This window comes from Rhamphochromis sp. 'chilingali' (assembly GCF_963969265.1).
Source record: "Rhamphochromis sp. 'chilingali' genome assembly, chromosome: 9".
Classification (NCBI taxonomy): domain Eukaryota; kingdom Metazoa; phylum Chordata; class Actinopteri; order Cichliformes; family Cichlidae; genus Rhamphochromis; species Rhamphochromis sp. 'chilingali'.
The window spans coordinates 15,859,483-15,880,868 of NC_137936.1; the positions used below are offsets into that span (position 1 = coordinate 15,859,483).

The 21,386-nt window shown below is 41.1% G+C and overlaps 2 protein-coding genes across 3 annotated transcripts in view; one reads left to right on the forward strand and one right to left on the reverse strand.

Annotated features, from left to right (window-relative positions):
- ppfia4 (PTPRF interacting protein alpha 4) overlaps positions 1-8,266 on the reverse strand; it is a 66,823-nt gene extending 58,557 nt beyond the window's left edge. The window contains exons 1-2 of the mRNA XM_080892452.1: positions 7,858-8,266; positions 7,425-7,725 (exon numbers count right to left, since the gene is read on the reverse strand). Coding sequence (XP_080748578.1) covers positions 7,425-7,682 — 258 coding nt within the window. The 5' untranslated portion in view covers positions 7,683-7,725; positions 7,858-8,266. The remainder of the gene's footprint in view (positions 1-7,424; positions 7,726-7,857) is intronic.
- A 3,378-nt stretch (positions 8,267-11,644) lies between these two features.
- tmem183a (transmembrane protein 183A) lies at positions 11,645-18,737 on the forward strand. 2 transcript variants are annotated; one of them, XM_080892442.1, is made up of 8 exons: positions 11,645-11,861; positions 12,982-13,071; positions 13,146-13,316; positions 14,527-14,686; positions 15,094-15,274; positions 15,670-15,750; positions 16,470-16,625; positions 17,361-18,737. In XM_080892442.1, the coding sequence occupies exons 1-8, from the start codon at positions 11,798-11,800 to the stop codon at positions 17,544-17,546; spliced, it is 1,089 nt and encodes a 362-aa protein (XP_080748568.1). In that variant the 5' UTR covers positions 11,645-11,797; the 3' UTR covers positions 17,547-18,737. The 2 variants fall into 2 exon arrangements, with proteins under 2 accessions (XP_080748568.1, XP_080748569.1); XM_080892443.1 differs by having other exon boundaries at positions 16,473-16,625.
- Positions 18,738-21,386: the final 2,649 nt, after the last annotated feature.

The following is a 21,386-nucleotide window of genomic DNA, read 5'->3' on the forward strand; positions in this document are numbered from 1 at the left end:
AAAGTGTATTTCTAGGCAATATTAGAATTAAGCTATCTTAAAGATTAAAGTGATTTATATGCTGGTGATTTATATGCAGCACCAGCGAGCTATAATAGAAACAAATAAAATGCAGGCACTGTTTTTCCCTTTTGTGTCTCTACTCTTTGTTGCGCTCATTTTTTAAATCATTATTATTTTATGGAGCTAATTTTTTTTTTTTTAATATATATTTCTAAGTTTTTCTGCTTCTTTGTACATTCCCTCACATACCAGGAATTTGCTACCATCCGTGAGTCCTTATACTGAAGTGATGATTGTTATTCTCTCACTGATCCATTTAGAAACAGTCACATAAAAGTGTTCAGAAATGCACAGGACCTGATGGTACTGAGCAGGCCGATCACAGTGCTCAGAAATGAATGAACACTCTGTGGGGTCACTGCTTAAACATTATAAATTAAACTGTTGTGTGACAACAAAAGCAATATGTTAGCTGATGTTACGTTTTTGACGTATCTTCGTACAAAAATATTCAGAGTCATGTTCTCCATAGAACATATCATTTGACACACATACAGTCTAAATTTATGTGAATGCAGAAAATTTTAAGAAGAGTACAAATTTAAGAAAGAGGCTGCTTCGAGTACTTTGCAGTTTTCAGGGCACCCCCCCCCCCCCCCCCCCCCCCCCCACACACACACACACACACACACAAAAACAACAAAAAATCAAGGAACTCTCTGCAGATCATGGTTAGGGTATAAAACAATTTCAGAGTTTTGAGTGTTTTTCATGAGCACAGTGGACTCCGTAACTTTGAAACTGATTACATTTGAAAGCACCAGGATTCCTCTACAGGGAGTGCAGAATTATTAGGCAAATGAGTATTTTGTCCACATCATCCTCTTCATGCATGTTGTCTTACTCCAAGCTGTATAGGCTCGAAAGCCTACTACCAATTAAGCATATTAGGTGATGTGCTTCTCTGTAATGAGAAGGGGTGTGGTCTAATGACATCAACACCCTATATCAGGTGTGCATAATTATTAGGCAACGTCCTTTCCTTTGGCAAAATGGGTCAAAAGAAGGACTTGACAGGCTCAGAAAAGTCGAAAATAGTGAGATATCTTGCAGAGGGATGCAGCAGTCTCAAAATTGCAAAGCTTCTGAAGCGTGATCATTGAACAATCAAGCGTTTCATTCAAAATAGTCAACAGGGTCGCAAGAAGCGTGTGGAAAAACCAAGGCGCAAAATAACTGCCCATGAACTGAGAAAAGTCAAGCGTGCAGCTGCCAAGATGCCACTTGCCACCAGTTTGGCCATATTTCAGAGCTGCAACATCACTGGAGTGCCCAAAAGCACAAGGTGTGCAATACTCAGAGACATGGCCAAGGTAAGAAAGGCTGAAAGACGACCACCACTGAACAAGACACACAAGCTGAAACGTCAAGACTGGGCCAAGAAATATCTCAAGACTGATTTTTCTAAGGTTTTATGGACTGATGAAATGAGAGTGAGTCTTGATGGGCCAGATGGATGGGCCCGTGGCTGGATTGGTAAAGGGCAGAGAGCTCCAGTCCCACTCAGACGCCAGCAAGGTGGAGGTGGAGTACTGGTTTGGGCTGGTATCATCAAAGATGAGCTTGTGGGGCCTTTTCGGGTTGAGGATGGAGTCAAGCTCAACTCCCAGTCCTACTGCCAGTTCCTGGAAGACACCTTCTTCAAGCAGTGGTACAGGAAGAAGTCTGCATCCTTCAAGAAAAACATGATTTTCATGCAGGACAATGCTCCATCACACGCGTCCAAGTACTCCACAGCGTGGCTGGCAAGAAAGGGTATAAAAGAAGAAAAACTAATGACATGGCCTCCTTGTTCACCTGATCTGAACCCCATTGAGAACCTGTGGTCCATCATCAAATGTGAGATTTACAAGGAGGGAAAACAGTACACCTCTCTGAACAGTGTCTGGGAGGCTGTGGTTGCTGCTGCACGCAATGTTGATGGTGAACAGATCAAAACACTGACAGAATCCATGGATGGCAGGCTTTTGAGTGCCCTTGCAAAGAAAGGTGGCTATATTGGTCGCTGCTTTGTTTTTGTTTTGTTTTTGAATGTCAGAAATGTATATTTGTGAATGTGGAGATGTTATATTGGTGTCACTGGTAAAAATAAATAATTGAAATGGGTATATATTTGTTTTTTGTTAAGTTGCCTAATAATTATGCACAGTAATAGTCACCTGCACACACAGATATCCCCCTAAAATAGCTAAAACTAAAAACAAACTAAAAACTACTTCCAAAAACATTCAGCTTTGATATCAATGGGTTTTTTGGGTTCATTGAAAACATGGTTGTTGTTCAATAATAAAATTATTCCTCAAAAATACAACTTGCCTAATAATTCTGCACTCCCTGTAGAGTTTAGTCAAACTAAATAACCAGGGAAAAACGGCCAAGATCAGGGAGGTAAAAAACCCCAGCAAACACCACCAATCTTCAGTGATCTGCAGTGTTATAAGAAGCTGAGAGGTGGACAACCATATTATCAGTACTCTGTCTGTCAGGCTTTTAGAAAACCACTGTTGGGTAAAAGATATACAACAACTTGTTTGGAGATGGAAAATATCAGGCACTGCAGGTCACCTGGTTAATACCATTGCCACAATCAAGCATGGGAGTGGCAGGATTATTCTGTGGGGATGTTTTTAGCTGCAGGGACAAGGAGGCCAGTCAGAGCTGGCTGGAGTATAAATACAGCCAAATACAGAGAGGACCTTGAGACTTAGAGGAAATATACTTGGAGTGCATGAGACCGGGGTAAAGGTTCATCTTTCAGCATAACAATGACAGGAAGCATATTGTGAATATTTCCTCTAAGTCTCAAGGTCCTCTCTGCTATTTGGCTGTATTTATACTCAGCCAGCTTGACTGGCCTCCTTGTCCTCAGAAAACATCCACAGAAATCTGTGTAGGTTTCCACACACATGCTTGATTGTGGCAATGGTATTAACCAGGTGACCTGCAGTGATAAAGTCTAAATGCATGCATTCTCCTCGTCCGAGGTTAGTTGGAGGTAGATATGGAATGTGTCCTTTTCACACAAAAACTTCATTTTCAAAATTAAAACATGTAAAAAGTAAAAGTGCCTGAACACTTTGTGAGTTGCCATACAGAAGCAGCGTGGTTTGAAAAGCACACCTCTGCCTCATCTCGCCTCTGATAATAGACTGTGTTGAGCTATGGACAAAGGTCATTTGCAAGAGTAGGGTAGGAGGAGACAAAAACTGTCTGAGGGAGCAGTTAATGGACTAGTGGGTTATTGAGGAGTCAGATCAACAGAGAAAATGTGAAAGAGAGAGGGAAAAGGGACAAGAGAAAGAACCACAAACTAAAGCCAGATAGGTGCAGTAAAAAAAAAAAGATGCACCAAAGTCAGCTGTTTTCAAATCTAGCCTTTGGAGAAGACACACCAACCCCGAAACAGCAATACCTGAAGCAAGGCAAGGTTGGAGACATATGCAAAACAGTCAGATTGCATATGGTTTTTCGTGGAGACACAAAGCTATGTGTGTTTATGAGTCTGAACAACAGTAAGGCAGCAATCATTGCTGTGAGAAGTCAAAGGAAAGGTCATTAATGTGTGTGAGCTCAAGTAAACAACAAAAATACTTGTGTATATGCGTGCACGGAGGAGCATATCAGTGGGGACGGGGAGGGTGGAAATAGAGACAGTTGTTTTGGAAGGGCAATGAGATCCGTGTCTGTGTCCGTGTCTGTCTGTGTGTGAGTTTGTGTCCCTTCATCTCTGTGTACTTGTATGCTGGCAAAAATAGACACTGTTGTGTCTGACTGAAACAGGTGTCCAAACATCATAACACACACTCTCACAAACACACAGATTATGAAACTCAATAAAGAGACATCCCGCTCTTTATTCATCAAAGAGTTTTCAAAATGATGTTGACCAGTTAGATTTTAGAAACAATGATTAATCATGAAATAATCATTTGATTCTTTGAACTTCATAAACTTGTGGAGCTCTCCAAAAAGCTGGATTGTGCTTCTCAAGCACCTAATGCTTTGAGCTCTGCAGGGTTGACATTTGGTGAACTGAACACCAGTTTCTTTACTCTGTAAATAGTTCTTGCATGTTTGGACCTGCACATTGGGTCAGTGTCCTGTTGTATAAGGAAAATGGTTCTAATGGAGCCCCTATACACAGGGTATGGCATGGACCGATAGTGTTCCTTGTTGTAGATCACTTTCATTCTGAACCAGTTTTCCACCTTCTAAACTAAACTGTCAAATTTCTTCACCATGCTTGGAAGATGGTATCAATCAATACTCCAAGCATCTTTTAATTTTTATGCCTTGTTTCACAAATCTTTCTGAAACAGCTCGGATAGTTCTCAAGACTCCCCCCCCCCCCCCCAATCTTCTACTGAAAAAAAAGTCTTTTCTCTTAGCTTCTCCTTTCACTGGCCAGTCTAGGTTTTGTCTTTGTCTTTGCAACTCTGCTCAGACAGAGCAACACAAACAGTTGTTCTCTGTATTGCTGATAATGAGAGTGGCATTTTGTGGTTACCATTTAGATATGAAGCACCTGTCTCCCAGATTTGAGACTTTTGACATGATAAAACTTGTACAAGGTAAGAGAGATCGCTACTGAAATCGGGTCTCTGATCGCCTCTATTGGTATTCTATTAGAAATCCATTAATCAATTTTTTTTTATAAAATGTGCTTTTCCATCACAAAGAAGGGACCTGCAACTTTTGAGTAACAGAGGATTCACTGGATATATATATAACATCTTACAAATTTAACAAATCTATTGCTCACTATCCACCCTCTACGTTACACACACATGTATACATATGTGGCATATGGAGAAAGCAGGCATATGATATGCCTGCTTTCTCCTCTAAAGGTCGGAACTGTTTTCTTCACTCAGTAAAGTAACAGTGTGTGTGTGTGTGTGTGTGTGTGTGTGTGTGTGTGTGTGTGTGTGTGTGTGTGTGTGTGTGTGTGTGTGTGTATAACATGAGCTTTTGTGTGCATGCGTGTGTGTTTAAAACCTAATTTGTCTATGGGCAAACCCATCTCTGAGGGCTGTATTAGAGGCATTATGCACTGTAATGGGCTGACATGTTAATCTGAAACTCTATTCTCTGTAGCTAATGAACATATCCATCCTAGTCTGTGTGTGTGTCTGTGTGACTGTGCATGTGTGGCAAAATGGCAACGTCCCATTTTTATGATGTTAGCGAGGCAAACACAAATGCCAAGGTGATGGAGGTTTGTGTCTTTTGAACAATGACAACGCTGAAGAGCGCTGAATTTTGAATTGCTCCAACAGTGCATTTTTACATGTGTGCATGTTTGAGTGTGCATCTTTGGAGGAGAGACATAGATCTGACAGATTTGGGTCAAACCAGTCCCGTAGAGTCAGGAAACCTACAGAAGACATAACAAAACACTACACACAAATGCACATGCCTAGTAGGTTAAGATAACAAATGTTTTTTAGGCAAAAGGACAAAAAGAGTGCTCAGATTTGGGAAAAAAGACTGTATTGCCATGCCAATGCATATACATCAGAGGAGTAAACGCACACATACAGAGAAAACCTGACATACCACACACGTAGGCAGAGGCGGCAAGCGCAAATGCAAAACTGTCACATTGTAATGTACTTGAGGGCATAAACACACCAGCTTTGGTCATTTTGAGAGCAGCAGCAAATCACCCTAATTACCACCAACACATATAGGAAAGTGGGGTCAGGATCATTGCCAACTGCTACAACGTTGCTCTTACACACACAGTATTCATCCCACCCAAACCTGAGATTTCAGAAGCCATATGCTATTCTTTTTCCTCACACTTCCCCCTCATCATTGCAAAATGCACACTGCAATTTCTAATAATGCATAGAGGCCAGACAATCCTCATTCCTCAGCTGTGCAGAACAAAACTGAGTCAAAATCAATTGCAACTGAGACTTTTTTTTTTTTTGGTTTCTCCGTCTCACTGCCTGCACTGTCCGTTGCATCATCTCTCCATTCTGTGGATGCTGTGGAAATGACCACAGGTGTGTTTGGATGTGTGCATGCACAAGTTGAGCGTGGTGCTTTGAGAGAGAAAGCGAGAGACAGCTTATGCATGTGCTCGCCAGCCATAATGTCTGCATAATGTCCCCGAGGTCTCTGACTGTATAACTAATACTTGTATTATTGCTAGAATAAAACATTACGCTGAACCCAGCAGGATTAGAAAACAAGCATGACAGCCTCTACCCACTCTCTCCCTCACTGACACACACACACACACAAACACACATATATGCATGCATGTGTAGAAGCAAGCAGCCCAGGGCCATGTACACTAGCAAGCAGCCATGTTTCTTTCACAAGAGGCTGCAGCGAGCTTGTCATCGTCAGCATGATTCTCTCTCTTGCTCTCTCTGTCTGATACACACACATGCACACCGTACTGTGACATCATGCCACGCATTTAGACTGGGGGGGGGGGGAGGTCAGAGGCTAACATAGCTTTATGTGCTGAGGCTTCATTGTCGTCATGCTCTGTGACTTTAACAGCCCTTATTCAGCTCTCCTTTCTCTTAAAGACACACATAAGGGTGACAGATGTCAAAGATGGCCAACAATACAATCAAGTCCTTTTGCTCCAATTGCCACTGACAGGCCGGTCACCACATGCAGAGGTGTTTCCACTCAGTTAATTACTGTTAGGCTCTGCCCTCCCTTCTCACAGGGAGGGCTCTCGACGCCAGGCTCAGACCTCTACACGCAGAGTCAAGCATCTCTTAGTGAGCCAAAATCTTCCATTTATTTTTGACCCACCTTTCAACCCACTACATTACCTTTCTGCCTACTAGACATTTAGATCTTCCTTTCTGGCATGCTGCCACTTATGAGCTTTTGATGTGATATGGGCCTGCATATCCCCATCATCTTCACAGATATCCCAGGACATGAAGGAGTGTTAGATGGGATCCCCAGAAGATATAGTCTATAAATATTAAATTACATTTTAACAGGGGTGCTATCCCAGGGTCTCAAATTCTGGCAAAAGAGCAAGATCTACCTTGCTCACTGAGCTATTACCACCAGACCTATGCCATTCATTCATTCATTCACATTTTTATTTAAATCAGCACAACTCTCTTGATCGTAAGCCTCTATGATTATGGTGCCAAAGACTTTTGGGGCCCAGGATAGCTGACTCTGATTGGCTAGTGATCCCCATGACCAACCTATAACCTCTCATCACATAACTCGGCAAATCATAGCAACAAACCGAACAGGAAGGATGCTTCTCCCTCTTGGAAAATAAAAAAAACAAAAAACCCCAAGGCCATCTAATCCCACACCCAAACCTGACTCTCCCCCTCCTTCAAAGGCCGGCTGCTCCTCACCTGAGGCAGCGCGGCGTTGATCTGCCGCTGGAGCACGTCCCTCTCGTGCAGCGCTCCCTGCAGCTTGGTTTGAGACTGAATGAGAGTCTCCTGAGTCTCCCTGAGGGACTCCAGCAGCTTGTCCCTCTCGTCCAGCATGTTGACCATGAGTTGTTCGAAGTTGGCCTCCTGGTCCGAGCCGTTCGGGACGCCGCCGGTGCCTCTCGGAGGACCAGCCGAGTCTCCTTCGCTGATGGTCGGCATCACCTCACACATCATCTTTCCTGCTCTGTGGTCTGGGCAACGCTATAGGACAGTGTCGCTGTCGGGATTAAGAAGGAATATGTGTATGCGTGGGGGTTATAACCCTGATAAACAGACTTACAGTAACTGATAAATAGGGCCCATTAACGCCCCGTAGCAACGCACATTCAAGGCAATCGCAGTTACGCACCTTACTCCCAGCACGCTAGAGCTCTATTTTTCATGCATCAAACGTGCGATCTTACGCTTTATATCGCCATACCTAATCAGAGTGACTGAAAAGATGAGACGACCGCTGACGTTTCATCCATATTAACCGGCGTTTTTTCACCCAGTGAGCCGATCCGCCCTGCCCGGCGCGCCATGCACTCACATGTACAAATCCCGGCGTGATGTGATTGACAGCTCAGCTCAGAGATAGACGGGTACGTTTAGAGGGGTGGTGCCCACGAGCGCGACGGAGATCATAGTAGGTACACTGACAGGGAAATTTAAAAAAGCAGCAGAAAATATCGGGGAGGAGATCGGCGTCCTTATTCCCGTGGATAGTGAGAGCAACTCTTATCTGCATCCGCCTTCTCCGCTTCCATCTCTTCACACCGCCGCCGAACCGATGTTCACTCCTCCTCCCAGTCCCTCTGTCACAGAAACACACACTCGCTGGCGCGCGCCCCCACAAACCCACGCGCACACATACACACACTGCAGTTGTCACCACCAGGCTATAGAGCTTTGGGAATACTGGGACCTAGTCCCCAGGATTACCCTATAAACGACTGCGCCATGTGTGCATAATACAGGAGTGAAGTGATCATTTATGTCCCCTCGAATCAACATTCTACATTTAGACTATACTGCAAGTTATGGCTCAGAATTCAGCCTTAATTGCTGAAGTGTAATTAACTTCTCACATCAGCACCACTAAGCACGTTGCTGACCTGACAGCTCCTGGGACTCGATGCCCATTCTAGTGGCATCAATTCAACCAAGCTGAACACAGTGTATCTAGTGTGGAGCACACCCTGGAGGACTTGAAATGAACCCGAAGATTGCAAGCGTTAGGCAAATTGGAGATGTAAACTTGAAACAGAAATCACCGTGGGTATAGCATTTTGGCCAGTTTGTCATTTTTGATGTGCAATGTGCAACCATTAATCTATGTCAACTGCACACTGTGTCAGAGATCAAGAGACTTTTAATGTTTATTTCTCGCGACTTTTTATGAGTCATTGTGGGTTTGATGTATTGCTTTGAGATTTCTTTTATAAGTATATCATTCCAGATACATAAACAAGCACCAATTAAAAAAAATAAAATAAAAAACACTCATCTTGATCTGTGTTCAAGTAGCAGTGGAAATGCTATTATAAATATCTTTAAAAACCGGAACTATATACAGTATTTCCAGGTTCTCCAGTGCAGCTCTCCATAACAGTCCCAGTTTCTCAGGTTCTGAGATGCAACCCTCCACAGCAATCCCAATTTCAGTTGTGCAGCCCTCCACAATAGTCCCAGTTTCTGCAGTGCAGCTCTTCACAACAGTCCCAGTTTCTCAGGTGGCCCTTTAGGAAAATGAATTGTTGATTTAGATTGTTGTTTGAAGGCATTCTGTGTGTTGCAGTTTTGTGATTCTTACTTTTAGTGGTTCTCTGTGGTTCTCTCAAAACTTGCAAATGCATTAAAAGAATATGTAGCAACATTTTCTCAGGTAACAGAGCTCTCCCACAAAACTAAGCCACTGCATTTCTGAAAATCAACTGTAATCGCTGTTATCATTTGAAAAAACAAACAAACTGTGAAACATGGTGAAAAAGCGATTTATATAAAAATGATGAGCAAAGAGAAGACAGTTATGACTGATTATACCATGATCAGATCTGTAACGATATGTGCAGATGGGCCTTTGCCGCCAGTAAAGGCAAAACTGGATGTCACTGAGATATTGCATGTGAGAATGTATAAATTCTTCCTGAAAGACAGAGAAAAATTAATTGAAGCTGGAGATTTTTGAATGAGATGTGTGACAACGTCTGAATGATATGTCACAGCTCATGCCAACCAGATGTTGTAAGTTTAATAACCCCACAACCACATACTTCATGTTTAGCTTTCATAGCCCTGAAAAGGGTGCTAATGTAATGTCAGGCACGCTCTATATGTATTAATGAATGTTGGGTTGCTAAATAATAATTTTCAGTCTAAATAATATCACAACTGCAACTGTCCAAGCTTTTGAGTTTTTAGAAGCAGTGTTGGTTATTTAACACCACCACCTAGTGGTAGAACAGATTATCTGCAGCAGTGCTTCAAACCAACATTTATGATGCTGACCTTGATGCGTTCTTTTCAACAGAAGCATGTTTAGTTTAAGTGAAAGAAACTTTTTTTGAATTCGGTCTTTATTCCTCTCTCACAGAAAATTCAGCATGCTGCCTTGAGTGGCTGGCAATTTACACTCCATGGTCAGAAGTTACTTTTGATTATGTATTTTAATAGTATTTTAAAGGTAATGTTTTTTTCTGTATTTATACAGTCTTTGTTTTAGTTCTAAATTGCTTTTTGAATGGTAGGTTATAATTATAATTATTATTGTGGTTATTATCAATATTACTGTTAATAATAATAATAATAATAATAATAATAATAATAATAATAATAATAATAATAATAAGAAGAAGAAGAAGAAGAAGAAGAAGAAAATAAGAATTTATTAATCAATTAGTTTATTTTTTTCATTACATTTCTCACTATCTACAAACATGTTATTTGGGGTGGCCATTTCAAATACTATTGTGTATTTACTATAGGAACTATTTAACTCATGCTCAAAGATCACACATCCCACTCAACTCCCAAATGACAAGGAGTACTTGTGGTACACATTGTGTCATGCTAGCTTTACTTCATTATTATTAATTTATTAATTTATTAATTCATTTAAGTTTAGTCCAAGTTTTGAGCAATATTACTGTACGGATGAATGAGATTTCCCCAATCTTAATCATGAAGCAAGTGGTTGGCACTGTTGCTTTAAAGAAAGAGGGTGACATTCTTGGTTGTCTAGGCTTTTCTGTGTGAGATTTGCAGTTCTTTGTGTGCAGATGACAATCTGGTAATCAGGGTGCACTTTAGAATTGATTTTATTATTGCTGTTGTTATCCCAGTTGCTTTCTTGTTAAATGAAGATGCTGTGTTGCAAAAAAGAAATCTCTTTTGAAATGAAGAGAGGTCGTAATGTGTTTGACAGCACTGCAGCTATGGATCTGAGACCTCTAAAGGGTTGATAACAGCTCTGACTGCAGCGAAGAAGTATATCATTTTATTCTTATCTCCTCTGACTCTGAGTCTAACATCTGAGGAGATGAGAGAGATGCTTTGATGTTACGTAGTTGTTAAAGGGTAATTTGCAATGGCCAGATATTGGAGGACAACCTCTGCTTTTTGATCTCTAAAATGCAGCAGGACTTTCTGTGGAAAAAAAATTGTCACAGTTTAACAACAGTGCTGCCTGGGAAAGTTTTGGTATGCTCAGGTTCTTTGTGACACTATTACAAAATCACTGAATACAGTACAGAATTCATAATGAACTCTTTCCCCTCTCCTACTAATGGTAAGTCTGCGTGGCTCAGTGACGTCTTGGCAGCTTTAATGGTACATTAGCGGCAGAGTGACACAGTACCTCTTCTTCTATGTCATCAGTGTGATAACACTTCAGCCAGGCAGCACTCGCTGGAGAATAAAGCAATCAAAAACGTGTATAATCTGTCTGGTATCCATATTTACATGCAGTCATCCTCAAAAAGTAAAAATATATATAATTCACCTTAAAGCTATTTTATAATTAAAAAAAAACAATTAACAGGTTTTAAATGGCATACAAGCTGTAGTCCCGATAGACTGAAATCTTAACAAACGCCTACAGATGGCAGTAGTGCGCGGCAAGGAAAAGAGTGAAAACGGTACTCTCGCGTTATTTGCAACGTCACGTCAGTCCATGATGGCTGAAGATCCTGGCGGAACATTTTTCAATTTCTCTGTGATTTTTCTTTCTTTCTCTTTACCTCAGCTTGCCATAGAGACATGGCAGGACTCACAGCCACGTTAAGCGTCCACAGATATTTGGTATCGTCATGCCCAAGAAAGGGAACCGAAAACGGCTGAAATTTAAGGCCGGGGACGTTTGTTCGGAATCAGGTAGGATATGATTAGCCAGAAAGCTAGCCCGCCTTCTCACATTCTGCTGAAGTTTCTGTCATGTTCTCCCAACATCATAAAGCCAAAAGGCATTCTGCGGTTTTACAGGTGACCAATGCGATTTGCAGTGTTTGTGTTATTCTTTTAAGATCATTTTAAGTTCATTTGAATCACGTGACAGGTCAGCAGGGTGCGCCGGTGTTCCAGATTAACTGGCTTTGGTCGAACAGATGTGGCAGACTTGCGTTTCAGGAGCTGCTACCGACAAACTAGCAAAAAAAAAAACAACCCGCCAAATGTGTCATCTGTGACACTTGTGAGGTTATCTCAAACACACTCTGTCAGTCTTGATGCTGTTGAACAACAAAATGTTTAGAAATGTCGCGAGTTTACCTGGTGATATTCTCATGTACGACACGATCGCGAAAACCGCAAACAATTAACACCACGCCGATGTTGTTCACATGCATTTCAAAGGTTTATTTGGATGACGCACAAACAGACACAATTGAAAGGAACAAATGCATTGTGCATGAAACGAATTCAAACGTGATGCAGATGTGTGTCACAAGTTGATCTGGCTGTAGGCTGGGGCACTTGGCCAGAGGTGGCGCTGGTTGATTCGAGTCCATGTTAGTGCACACAAAGTAAACTGCTCGCTTTAGTTGTGAAGCAAAAACGCTGAAATCGGAGAAATAAAACGTATGAGGGGGACGATAACAACGACTAGATTCTCCCGGTCGTTTACTCTTGCTGTCCGGTGAACAACATCGGCGTGGTGTTAATTGTTTGCTGTTTTCGCGATGAGATGGTGACATGAGAATATCACCAGGTAAACTCGCGACATTTTTAAACATTCTGTTGTTCAACAGCATCAAGACTGACGGAGTGTGTTTGAAATAACCTCACAAGTGTCACAGATGACACATTTGGCGATTTTTTTTTTTTTTTTTTTTTTTTTTTTTTTTTTTTTTTTTGCTGGTTTGTCGGTAGCAGCTCCTGAAACGCAAGTCTGCCACACATCTGTTCGACCAAATCCAGTTAATCTGGAACACCGGTAAGCTTCACAACTGTGACACTGTGAAAAGTTAAGCTAATGATCTGCTGTTCTTTTCCTTAGTCACTGTAGCTGATTATGCTGATGCCGACCCAGCCGTTGTGAAGTCGGGGAGGGTTAAAAAGGCTGTTGTAAATGCGATTGAAAAAGAAGGTAACCTTTGATGACTGAAGTTATACTGTGGTTGATTCCTGTCCTGGTGCTTTACTTATAATCTTCTGTTTCAGTGAAATTACTCTGTGGCCTGGAAGCATCGCAGGGTGCTGTAGAGGAAGTCCTCTCCTCCGCAGTAAGCGTCAAAGCAGACGCTTTGGGCAGTAGCGACGAGCAGGACCCTGAAGAAGATGGAGAGAACGAAACTAAAGTGTCCCGCAAAAAGAAGAACAAGAGGAGAAAGGGTATCATTTCACTTTATCGTTAATGTTACACCATGACAGTTTACTAGCATTAAGAAAAAGTGGATTTTCCATTCAATAAAGATAAAAAAAAACAAGTCTCACAACAGTCAACTCATTTTGGGGTAAGCTGTTGCTCATTCATCTAGCAACTAGAAGGTCAGTGGTTTGATCCCTCCCACCTCCAAAGCTTATAGACGGATTCTTAGCAAGATGCTGAATCCTGATTTACTCTGGTGGATCCAATGGAGTTTGATGGGGTGTGAACATTAGGATAAGGATGCACAGACAAAAGCACTTGTACACATGAATGTCTGTAAATGAGGTTTGTAGTGTGAAGTGCTTTAAGTGCTTAGGTTGAGTAGAAAAGGACTATATACCAGTCCATTTACCATTACTGTTAATACAAGACCCAGTCTCAACAGCAGGTCGGGAACAGTTTTGCTCCACTTCAGAAAACACTGCAGTCAATCAAAAGCACACCGATTGAACAAACACCCTCTGAATTCCATACCCGATTAGTTTCATTGCAGCCCATGACAAACGTACGCATTCATACAAAAGCCTGTGCAGTCTGGCTGACTGGGGAGTGACCTGAGTGAAGTCAACTTGTATTGTAATGGGGAGGCAAGCAAATGCAGCCAAACAGACATGAAAAAAAGAAACTAGTCCTGCAGCAATGGATCACTTGTACTCTGCCTAGAAACAAATTCTTACTTACAAATTCTCAATATTAAAGCTTTATTAGAGAGACATTTCAAAGCACAGCACTACAGTATTAGTATTAAAATACCTGGTACATCAATCTATCCTCACTGACCAGCAGCTGCTTCCACTCTCAAAGGGGCCCAGGTTTAAAATATTAAAAAAAAACTAGATATGAAAAAAATTGCAAAAAAAATACTTTAAACACTATAAAGCAATACAGTTATTCTTGCACTCTAATATTCTGTGATGCCAACAGGGAGAGAGGTGTGCACTTTCCTCCCTCCACTGGTCTGATAGCAACTCACAAAACATCTGTTCCACCTATAATTGATTTTATGTACACAACACATCTAAGTAAGACGTGTGCCTTTTTTACTTCAATGCTAACGGCCACATTAAGTATATAAATATAATCACAAAAATTTGTGGACCATTGTGCAAAATACATTTCGAAACTAGTATGTTTAACTTGGTATTGATTGTGTTTTCTTTGTTTTCTTCACAGAAAACAGTGAGAGCAGTGATGGTGTAGATTATCCGGTGGACATTTGGTTGGTGCTCTCCTCCTACATTCGGCCTGAGGATGTGTGCAGATTTGCTCTAATCTGTAGGAATGCCTGGACGGTCACTTGCACTGCAGCTTTTTGGACTAGGCTCTACAGGAGGTGAGGTGGTTTTGTGATCACTTGCGTACTGGCACTGATAAAAATATTGACACAGAGTAGTCGAGTGTTTGTGATTTCCACTGTTGAAGGCACAGTATACGTTTATGATCTGCTGCTTACTGGATTCATGCATTTGAGTGGTGCTATGTGATTCACTTACAGCAGTAGTTCATGTGGAATACAAGGAAAGTGTACAGTTTTCATGCTCCCACCTCTGAGATTTGTATATATTGCCAGCATAGGGGGAAATTATTAAAGGTGTCATCCTACAGATAATAGTCCTTGTTAAAACATAGTAGCACATCGTTAATGTTGTGATAGAAGCGGTGAATGCAGTGAAAATGGTGTACTAAGTCCTAGTTAACATCACCTCACATCATTCCTCCTTCTCTGCTCTCTTTTTAAAGACACTACAGGATTGATGTTGAGCTGCCACTTCGCCTCCAGCCTGTCTCTATTGAGAAGATGCGTTTCTTACGGGCTTGTGTGATTCGTTCCCTTTTCCATTTATATGAGCCATTCACCTTGCGCGTGTCAAAGATTCCTCCACTGCCAGAATCCACACCCACTACCTTACTCAACTCCAAGGTAAAGCTCCTCAAAGACCTTTTTATTATAGTTGAGGTGGAGCTGTTTGATTTACCTGCAGACATATGCAAGCAGGTGGATCTATTTGCGTATGGCTGATATTTGTGTGTGACCTCTGCTTTGTAGTTGGATAGAAAAGAAATTCAGTGTTTATCACGACTATTATCAACACTGATATGATTTTAGACTTGAGGATGCAAGTTAGTACTAGACCAAACTTTCTATCAAGTGAAGGAATTTCAGTGTGGCTTTACTGAAGACTCTGATCTCAGTTTTTCCACATGCAAAATGCATATTTCTCAGTTTGCTTAACGTCCTTTCCAAGAAATAATTACGAACATCTGCAAAGATGTTAGAATTTCATTGGGTAAATGTCTGCCTTTTTCCTTTTACAGTGTTTACTTTTCTGGGTCAAAAAGGTGTCGGGGACTCGGTCTGAAACGTTGTGGGAGTTCAACTTTAAATTTTTAAAGCAGGTAACATCATTTGCCATCATTTTATTTGGGGTGGGCATTTCTAATACTATAATGTATTCTCTGGGAACTATTCGACTCATCTTTAAAAAATCACCCACCCACCTCTACTCACAAATGACAAGGCGTACTTGTGGTGCACCAGTGTCATGGCAGAGTTTGCACTGGAGCTCATTTTGGTTTAGTTTTCCGAACCTTTTCTCAGCTGTAGTAGTCATCAGCTTCACTTCTTTCTCCTGTTTGTGCATTGCTCCACACAATTTTCTTCTCCAAGCTGGAAATCCGTAGTTCTATTTTTGTTGTTTAATGCCGGTTGGCATTAAACAACAGGTGCATTATTGCCACCATCTGGCTGTAGAGGTGCATTACATTCTGTGAAGCACTGGAAGGAGTAATTTTAAGAGACGTAGACAATACAGAAACTTTTTTGTATAATTAAACTAATATTTTAATAATTGAAAATAAATCATAACCATTCTTTTATATCCCCACATATATGTAGAGACTAAGATACAGCGGTTGAGTTTGATGATGTATCTTATTAGCCTCAGATAAAAAGAAACTGCTTGAAAAAGCTGTTTCTCCATCCATTTAGGTTCACTGCTTAATGTAGACTGACTCATTCATCACTAGCAACATTTCTGACAAACACTCTGACTTATTGTGAGTTCTGCTTTCATGTTTTCTGTTTTAAATGTGTCTCTCTGGTGTCTTTGTCTCAGCAGGGAAACGGTAGGAATGGTTGTGCCAAGTCCTTGCGTATGCCTAGACAGTACGAAGATGTTCACATGAATCCAGACTCTGACTGCTATGTGCTTCAGGTCACCACCCTCAACTTCATCTTCACCCCAGTAGTCATGGGCATGACGCTGAGCCTGGCAAGTAACTCACCTTGTTTTTTTGCCTGCCTTAATGTTCCTTTGAGTACTGGTGTGTGTTATTCTGCAGCTGATCTTTACAAGGTAGCAGTGTCAAGTGCTGCCTATAAAGTTTTTAAATGTGTATATAAAAAGAGTTTCAATCAGTGAAAGCAACTGTCTCATGGCATACACAACCAATCAGTAGGTTGTTGTGGTAACTCTTGTTTGAATTGATTGATGCTTTAAAATAAATGTAATACTCTTCACTAGTATATTATTTTATTAGACAATTGACATTAAATAGCATTAAGATTAAAGAACAAAGATCTGGATGAAGATTGCAACTACTAATTCAGCTGATGTGACCCATTAGTATGCTTTACCAGTTAATTATTTTTACTGTGTTAAACTGCTTGAAATAAGTTGAAGTTATAAAAGGAAATGTGATCAAAATGCAGTTCGGTGTCAGTGATCAATCACACAGGAAGGCTTCAGAGAGCTCTTATGTACTGTTCTGTTGAGTTTTACTAAACACCAGCTTTAGTCTTAACGTCATTCATTGACATACTTGGAAATACAAAATTTTAACCCTGTGTGTTGTTGATAATATAAGACATTTTTACTTTTCTTTTTCCAAAAATCTTCTGTTAAATAAAGTGACTGTATATGTTTCCTCACATGACAAAGGGTTGATTCTTCTTCTGAGCTACAGACTAGAAACTCATGGACTTTTCCTCTTGTTTTGCCTCCTAGTTCACAATAAATGTAAGCACAGACATGCGCCACCACCGCGTTCGGCTTGTGTTACAAGACTCGCCACTCCAACGGGGGAAGAAAAGAGTGGATCAAGGTGGGACCCAGGTGGTGTTGGATCCTGTACACAGTGTGAAGCTCATGGACTGGTGGCATCCACAGTACCCCTCCTTAATCTACTCATGAGTCTCTCTTCTCAGCCCCTACTACAGCAGGCATTGCATCAGGAACCTCATTATCTCGCTACACTCATAAAAGACGATACTTGATGATCTGTATATCATGTTCAGTGAAGGTTTTTGGCAAATACACATTTTGATTGTTAGATGTTTAGTAAAAACCAACACTGAATTGAAGTGTGACGGTCTGGTCATAGACACATGGGAGAGGGGACCCTGTAGTATAATTGTTGCGGTTTTTCAGACTACATTGCTGCATGTTGAATGTACATGTATAACACATTTTCTACTCTGGATAAAAAAAATCAAAAAGCTCAAAGGGATTAAAAGGGTGGGAAGATTGTACTTTGTTAGATATTTGATTTTATAGTCGCTTGACAGTTCTTAAAATACTTTGGCATGTTACTGCAACAACCTTTCGATTGATTTTAGTTTGAAGCGTCCTCACTTAGTATTATGTGAAAAAGATTGAATCAGCTCTGCACTGAAGGGGCCAAAGAGATGATTTACCTCAGACATCATCTGCTGATGCAGGCAGTGTTTTGTTTTTGCTTTTTCTTGGTTAATAAGATCTTGATTGCCTTGCTGACTCTGTGAGCTGTGTTCTGTACTGCCACCCTTGCAGTGTTTCTTCACCCTCAACTTTGAACGTGTTCAGTGTCTTCATGTGTGTTGAATGTGTGTACAGTTTTACCAGTCACATGATGATCGTGGGGGGAGCTACCACTCATACCGATTTATCCATCCATGTGTTTGACAGAGTCACAGTAGACTTTTTTTGTCCCCCCACAGCAGACAGTTTGACTTTGGGAATAGTTTGTGAAAGCACAGGTGGAGTTATTGATGATGTAATTTTGCTATGTTTCCCAGTAAGCTATTACAGCATGCAAAAGAGTAAGACCTCCCCCAGGTGGAACATAACAATCATTCATCAACCTGTGCTTAACTTGCTGTGACAAATTAAAAAGTCTGTTTAACCTGAACTTATTTGCACATCTGTTGTGGGGTAAGAAGTCATTAGATTTAACCATATGCAGTTGCCATAATGACTTTTTGGTGGCATTACCCAGTAGCAGAGGACGGCTGGTTTTTCTGGTTGGCAGCTGCTGATTGCTTTCGAGTCGGGGACTAGTTTTAACAAATGAGTTTCATTGATAAATCGCTGTAGTGAAATAAAAACTGAAACTGCCCTATCAGAGTTCTCTGGGTTGCCTTTGAAATGTTGAACAATGTATTTTTTTTAATTTTTTTTTATTTCCCTCTTACAGTCGTAGTAGGTATTAACAAAGACTTTATAAGGTACTATTTTTACCAGTATAAAACCAGTCACCGATGATCCACATAACTGAGATGAGAATTTTCGGCTCCAACGTGCACCGGATAATCCTCCTCCACATCTCATGTGTGAAGGTTTTCTCATGCTGCTTCTAGAATTAAAGTAAAAGTTTGTTCTGTATTGAGAAATATGACACTGGGATCCATTCAAAGTAAATATACTGCTCAAAAAACAAAACAAACATCAGATCTCAGTGGGGGGGAAATGCGGGAAAATTTTACTGATATTTGTGATATCTTGAAATGTGTCGGGAACAAAAAGATGCCACATCGAGATTAAAATGATCAACCTACAGAGGGCTGAATTCAAAGTCTCCCTGAAAATCAAAGTGATTAAATGATGCAGCATGCAATCCACTTTGCTGAAATGTAATTGCAGCCACTCAAAACAGTACTCGGTCGTTTGTATAGTCTCCATGACCTTGTGTGCATGCCTGATGATGTTGGGGAATGCCTCTAATGAGATGACAGTGTCATGGGGGATTTCCCAGCTCTGGACATCAGTGAGCTCCTGGACAGCTTTAGGTGCAACCTTGCAGCATCACAGAGGTGTTTTATTGGATTTAGATCAGGTGAGTGTGGGGGACAGTTGATGGTATTATTTCATTACTCCTCCAGGAACGTCCTGCATCCTGATACTTAATGGCAGTCAGGATAATGTTGCCTAGCCTGTAGAGGTATGTGGGTCCTTCCATTGATACGCCTCCTCAGACCATCACTGACCCAAAAGTATTTACGGGGCTTCACTTATTCCACGTTTTGTCATGTTACAGCCTTATTCCAAAATGGATTAAATTTGTTTCACCTCAAAATTCTACACACAATAACCCCATAATGACAAAGTGAAGAAAAAAAACCTCTTGCAAATGTATTAAAAATAAATAACATCCACATAGGTATTCACAGCCTTTGCCATGACACACAGGTACAACTGAGCTCAGCTGCGTCCTGTTTCCACTAATTGTCTGTCACACCTTTATACAACTTGATTGGAGTCCACCTGTGGTAAATTCAGTTGATTGGACATGATTTGGAAAGGCACGCACCTGTTTATATAAGGTCCCATAGCTGACCGATTATGTCACAGTACAAACCAAGCCATGAAGTCCAGGGAGATGGAATGAGGCACAGATCTGGGCTGCAATACAGAGGTGTTTTTACAGCATTGGAGGTTCCAGTTAGCAGAGTGGCCTTCATCATCTGTAAATGGATGAAATTTGGAACCAGTAGGACTTCCTGGAGTTGGCAGCCTGGCCAATTTAAGTCATCTGGGTACAAGAACCTTAGTTAGGAAGGTTCACTCTGTCAGAGCTCTGGCATTACTTTGAGGAGAGAGGAGACCCTTTTAGAAGGACAACCATTTCTGCAGCATTCCACCAATCAGGCCTGTATAATAGAGCGGCCAGATGGAAGACAACCCTCAGTAAAAGGCGTATGACAGCACACCTGGAGTTTACCAAAAGAACTGATGAAACAAAGGCTTTCAAATATTGAAGACCTCTTTTTCTTTTCTTTTTTTAAATCAAGATTGAAGTCTCTGGTTTAAATGCCAAGTGTCATGTCTGGAGGAAACCAGGTACTGCTCATCACTTGGCCAATACCATCCCTACAGAGAATCATGGTGGTGGCAACATCATTCTGGGGATCTTTTTGGCAGCAGGAAATGGGAGGCTATTCAGGGTCAAGGGAAAGATGAATGCAGCAACGTAAAGAGACGTCACTGATGATATCCTGCTCCAGAGTGCTCAGGACCTTTGGCCTGGGGTGACTATTCATCTTGCAGCAGGACAAAACTCCTAAGCACACAGCCAAGATGACAAAGGACTGACTTCAAGACAACTCTGTAAATGTCTTTGAGCGGCCCAGCCAGAACCCAGACTTGAACCTGATTGCACTTCTCTGGAGAGAAGTGAAAATTGCTGTACAGCAAAAAAAAATTGCATCCAATCTGATTGAGCTTAAGAAGTTCAAAGTGCAAAGAAGAATAAGAGCCCCAAAACAGGTGTGCCAAGCTTGTAGTATCATGCTCAAAAAGACCTGAGGCATTAATTGCACTTTGAATAAAGAATTGAGCAAAGGCTGTAAATACTTGCCTACTTTTTCCCGCCTTATGGGTTATTGTGTGGAGAATTTTGAGGTGAAAAATGAATTTGAATGTGTTTTGAATAAGGCTGTAACATGACAAAATGTGGAACAAGTGACGCGGTGAAGAAGATGAATAGTTTCTAGATACACTGCATCGCCTCATGCTACCTGTAGTGACACTGACCCCAGCCACATGCAAAACTAGTTTAAATGAAAGGGCAAAAGATGGGGGAGGGGTGGTGACCTCCACCTGGAAAAACCATGACTGTTGTGGGCGGTTCTCATAGTTGCCTTTTTAGTGCACTGGTGAATTTCATTAACACTAAAGCAGCTGAACTTGATTAACAACCCCCTCTCCTACCTGACTAACCAGATCAACATCCCAGAAGTTTAACTGAAGCTATGCTGTCTTTCAAAAGTGTTTAAT

Bases quoted from the DNA above. Each gene is read 5' to 3' on its own strand.
- tmem183a (XM_080892442.1), top strand. From the start codon at position 11,798: ATGCCCAAGAAAGGGAACCGAAAACGGCTGAAATTTAAGGCCGGGGAC. The intron at 13,317-14,526 runs GTATCATTTCAC...TTTTCTTCACAG, and splicing joins GAAGAACAAGAGGAGAAAGG to AAAACAGTGAGAGCAGTGAT. The intron at 15,275-15,669 runs GTAAAGCTCCTC...TTCCTTTTACAG, and splicing joins CTACCTTACTCAACTCCAAG to TGTTTACTTTTCTGGGTCAA.